At 36.4% G+C, this 5,154-nt stretch overlaps 1 protein-coding gene across 1 annotated transcript; it reads left to right on the top strand.

Moving 5' to 3' along the window:
* The first annotated feature begins 1,447 nt into the window (after window positions 1-1,447).
* LOC144569756 (protein FAR-RED IMPAIRED RESPONSE 1-like) lies at window positions 1,448-2,578 on the top strand. Its single transcript, XM_078320226.1, has 2 exons — window positions 1,448-1,816; window positions 1,874-2,578. Exons 1-2 carry the CDS (start codon window positions 1,448-1,450, stop codon window positions 2,576-2,578), a joined length of 1,074 nt encoding a protein of 357 aa, XP_078176352.1.
* The last annotated feature ends 2,576 nt before the right edge of the window (window positions 2,579-5,154 follow it).

The following is a 5,154-nucleotide window of genomic DNA, read 5'->3' as shown; positions in this document are numbered from 1 at the left end:
TCCCTATGAGAGCACTTGAAAAATTTCTTTCAACTTACTTTCTGTGTGCAACGTGCACATGAAAATTTTGAAATAGAATTGTCTCTGAGAACCTAGACACCACCAATAAATAAAATTTCAATTTATTGTTTTGCTAATCAAAATCTAGTCAAGTCAATTTGGGGTTCAACCAAAAACCAAATTACGTACTCATTATGTATGCAGATTGGAAGCATTGTATTTATACAAAATAATTAATATAACTATGCAAAATAATGTTCAAGAATTTGCATACTTATTATAATAAAATTTGAATTCAGAAATGTATTTATACAAATTCTCATTGAACATTGTTTTATAATAGGATGATGCTTCTATGGGTGATGAGATGGAAATGGAGACAGATTTTATTCGCGAAGATGATACAAATAAGAAGAGTGCTAATGATCGTGCCCCATGGAAAGGCATGGCGTTTGCGTCACTTGAAGAGTTTGAGAATTTTTATTACAATTATGCTATTTCGGAGGGATATACAGTACGGGTAAGGAGGACCACCAAATTTGCACATTCGGATAAAATTTGTTACCGACAGTATGTGTGCTCTTGTGCTGGATTTTGTGAAGAGAAATCAAATGATGTTGTTGTTTTGGATCAAGAAAAGAAGAGTAGAAAAACATTAACTCGTAGAAGTGGTTGCCCAGTATATATAAGTGTATCAAATAAGAATGGAATATGGAAGGTATGAAAGAGTAGAAAGGAACACAACCATCTTTTGATGAGTCCCAATAGTCGAATATACTTAAAACAACCGGGAGGGATGCCGTCTGTGGCAAAAAGTCTAGTGGAGAAGTTTAGCGAAACAGATCTTCCTATTGGCAAAGTGCCGGATATTGTTAATTGTGATGCAAGCATAAATGTTTCACAAAGAGATTGTTGGAATCATAGAAGAGACCTTAGGAGGAAGAATTTGGACAACGGAGATGCACATGCTGTGGTGCAATATTGTGTTGAGAAGAAATTACAAGATCCAAATTTCTTTTATGAAATCCAAATTGATGAAGAGGATAGGATGATAAATTTCTTTTGGATAGATTCGACCGCTCGTCAATACTATGAGCGGTTTGGCTATGTGTTGGTCTTTGATACAACTTATAAAACTAATAAGTATAGCTTGCCTTTGGGAAACTTTGTTGGAGTCAATAACCATTCCCAATCCATCATGTTTGGTTTCGCCTTGTTGCAAAATGAGCAAGAAGAAACATTTGTGTGGTTATTTGAGACTTGGCTTAATGCGGTGGGTGGTAAGTTACCGATATCAATCCTCACGGATCAAGACCGTGCTATTGAAAATGCAATAAGAAAGGTTTTTCCGACCGTTTCTCACAGATTTTGCCTTTGGCACATCATGAATAAATTTCCAGAAAAATATGGTTTCCTTTACAATGATAACTCACCATTTTCTCGAGAAATGAAGAACTGTTTGTACTATTCAATCACTACTGAGCAATTTGATAATGAATGGAAGAGGATTATGAAAGATTATAAGCTTATGGATGATGAGTGGTTGAATAATTTATTTGATATTCGACAATCATGGATTCCCATTTACAACCGTACCATATTTTACGTCGGTATGAATATCACACAAAGATGTGAGAGCATACACTCTTTTTTTGATTCATTTCTTAACAAAGGCACCACTTTGAGAGAATTTGTGGTCAAGTATGAGCATGCTCTTGAGCATCGATATAGGGCGGAGCATGCAGAGCGGTTTACTTCAATATACAAAACTCCAATTTTGAAGTTGAAATCTCCACTTGAAGAACAAGCTGCTGATGTGTACACACGAAAGATCTTCAATTATTTTCAAGATTAGCTCATGGAATGTCCAAAGTTGAAGAAAAAGAAGTTGGAGAAAAGTGGATCCTCAAGCAAGTATAAGGTATCAAGTTTTCATAATACTAAGGATGCATTTATTGTTACTTTGGATGTTGAGATGTGGGAGGTCTTTTGTGAGTGTCACTTGTTTGAATTCAAAGGTATATTGTGCTGTCATGTATTAAAAAATTTCAGTGAAAAGGATGTTGAAAATATTCCTTCGAAATATATCTTACCACGATGGACAAAGAAGGTGAGGGAGGGCATATCCATTCCTCTTTTTAAAAAGGATGGAGACAAGTCTTCAATGGTTAGTGATTTAAAATTTAATGATTTGATGAGTCGGTTGAGAACACATTTGCACGTGAGCACCGATGCTCATGACATTATAATGGAGGCGTTAGAGGGGGCACTTAAAAGGGTTTCCAACTTAGAGTTAGAGGAAAACAAAGAAGGGAAGGAAAGTGCAACAATTACCATTGATCGTGTTGAAAATATGGTTGAACATCCCTCGATTGCTAATCCTTGCATTGCAAAAACAAAGGGTCGTAAAAAGGAAGATGTTAGTGTGTCGAAGAATGGGCGCTTCAGAAGTGGTTTGGAAGTCCGTATGAAAAACTCAAAAAAGTCGAAGCGACAATGCAAAAATTGTGGTCAATATGACCACTACTCTTCAACTTGCGAGCGAAGAAAACAAGCAGGTGTTATGGAGGATGTGTAATCATTTTTGAATATGTATGACTTGTGGTTATTTTGGAATATGTATAACTTGCGGTTATTTTGAAACTTTTATTAGATATTTTTGCTATTATTTGACATTTCTAAACATGTATGAGTTGTGGTATACTTTCAGTTTTATTCAAATTTGTCAGTAATGTTCTCAGCTTTTAGTTTTTGGCTGAAAATAAAGAATATATTATTTATTAAATGAATTCAAAGCTGATATGTACCAGCATAATCTTTGTTAATTGAATTCAAACCTTTATTTATTTATTTTTGCTGAATTTGACAGTTATTTTCTTTGTTTCGGATGGCCTATACTAGTTTCAATCTTTTTCTGTAACTATTTTCCAATTTTACCCCTGCTGGTTTTTTTAATGCCATATTATCCTTTAGTTATAGGCTTATAGCAGACACAATCGATGCACCGAAAGCTGACTCAGTGAACGTAGATTACAAAGAATGCAATAACAAAAAGAGATAATTTCAATTTCAAAATCTTTATTCAATCATCATGCTTACAAAAGATAATTATCTGAATCTAAACATAACTAAAAAGTAATTTACAATAAAAAAATATAAGTCCCTAATTTACTAGTTTTCACCCACAACACTGCTTGTATGACCTATACTTGTCAGTGTTTTGATGCCCTCTATTCAACTCCAAAAAAAAATATATATATATATATATAGAAATCCTAAGCCTTCAATGTGAGTCTCAACCTTGCATCCAATCTAAAAGTTGGCACTTTCTGAATTTATGTTTAATATAGATCAGTCCAATTGAATAATTCATTTGCTCGTATGCCACGCTCCGGTCCAGTTAGCCTGACAAAACCCTGTCAGCATGATAAGAGTAATTCAATGTATTTGGAGAAATAGAGAGAACAAAACATGAAAACATGGATGCAAAGAAGTCAAATTATTCTTAGGGGTTCAAATATTACAAATATGTAGTAAATTCAGATATTATAAATATGGAGCAAGGAAGGCCTATACTCAGCTAGTTCGATATGCATGGCATTATGTATTGGGGGAAAAGTGAGATGGCCTTTTATGTACATCTGGAGTACCAAGGTGCCACCATCAGCTAAACTCTTTGCATACCTGATGCTCCAGGACAGGATCCTTACTAGAGAGGTTTTGAGAAGAAGAGGAATAGTCACTGAAATGCACATAGCAGCTACTGTCAGGTTATAAAACAAAAAAAAAAATTGGCATGCATCACAAATAAACTCCAAATCCATTTCGACACCAATTGATATGGAAGTTAAATAGGAAGTCAAATAATTTCTCAATTGAGATTCTTTCAAGCTTACATGACTCTCACCAAAAAAACATAAGTACACGTTAAAGAATCTCAATTGAGTGGTACGATCTAAGAATGTAAATAACTTTATTTTAAATTAATACAATTGTACTCCTCCCGTCTGACAATTCAACTTTTTTTTTCCAGATTCCATAAAGAAAATAAGAAGGCTCCAAATTGATTAATCCTAATCTCACCTCAAAGTCGATGGTATCACCGGGTCATTGGAGAGATGGAGAGAAGAGAGGGCACGGAGGTCAAGGCGGAGGCTCTTGAAGGTCAAGTGACGGGCATGAAATTAGGGAATTGTAAATAACGAAGAGAAAGTGGAAGGGAAGTTGAAGCGTTGGAATGACGGAGGAGAGAGAAGAAGCTCGAGGAAAATGAGGGGAAAGGTCGGTGTCGTCTGTCGTGGTCGTCTGGTCGAGAGGAGTGGGGATAAAGAACGAAATGGAGAGAGAGGGAGGGGGTCAGTATTTTCGTTCACTGGAGAAGATTGAGCGCGTGTTTACGGAAACAAAGAATTTGAGGCGGAGAAAATCTGAGGCGTTCATCTCAAATGAAACAAGCGGTTGAGGATTTGGAATAAATTTGGAGCATAAAAATTTGGTGCATTTGATCCCTCCTCTTAAAACATACTTGAATATCAAATTTCGTACCCGAGAAGCTCTCAACCGACCCTCCAACCGAGATTCCAACCGAGCCTCCACCCGGGCCTTCACCCGAGCCTCCATCTGATCAAGTACCCGAGAAGATATCCTGTCGATATCTTCTTCTGTGAGATGCGGAGCTGGCAGCATAGAAGAATATGACTGTGAAGAATGCGACTGAGAACCGCTAGACCCACTAGAGCAAAACATGCATCTCGTCTTGCATGGAACATTAAAAGTAAGATAATTAGTATTATTTGACAAAACTAAAAATAAATTTAAAATTTCAAAGAATGCACCGAGACCATACTTGTCGTCGTGGACATTCTGATCATCAATGTCAGCTCAAACAAGTAACCGGCAAGTCAGCTTTGGCTGACTTCTACCGGTCAGGTACACGAAATAGACACAAGGGGAAAAATAAGCCGTGCAACAAAAAAAGACATGATATATTGTGAAGGAAACTTATCTTACAAGCGAAACCGCAAGGAAACCATGGTTGTTGCATGCGTGTCGTTCCAAGAAAGCAGCCCACTTCAAGAAAAGCTTCATCTACAAAAACAAAAGTATAACTCAATTATCGGAACTAACCAAGAGTGAAGGTTGTGAGATCTAACC

This window comes from Carex rostrata, chromosome 18 (genome assembly GCF_964058835.1).
Source record: "Carex rostrata chromosome 18, lpCarRost1.2, whole genome shotgun sequence".
Taxonomy (NCBI): Eukaryota; Viridiplantae; Streptophyta; class Magnoliopsida; order Poales; family Cyperaceae; genus Carex; species Carex rostrata.
This window is presented reverse-complemented; position numbering and strand designations above follow the sequence as displayed.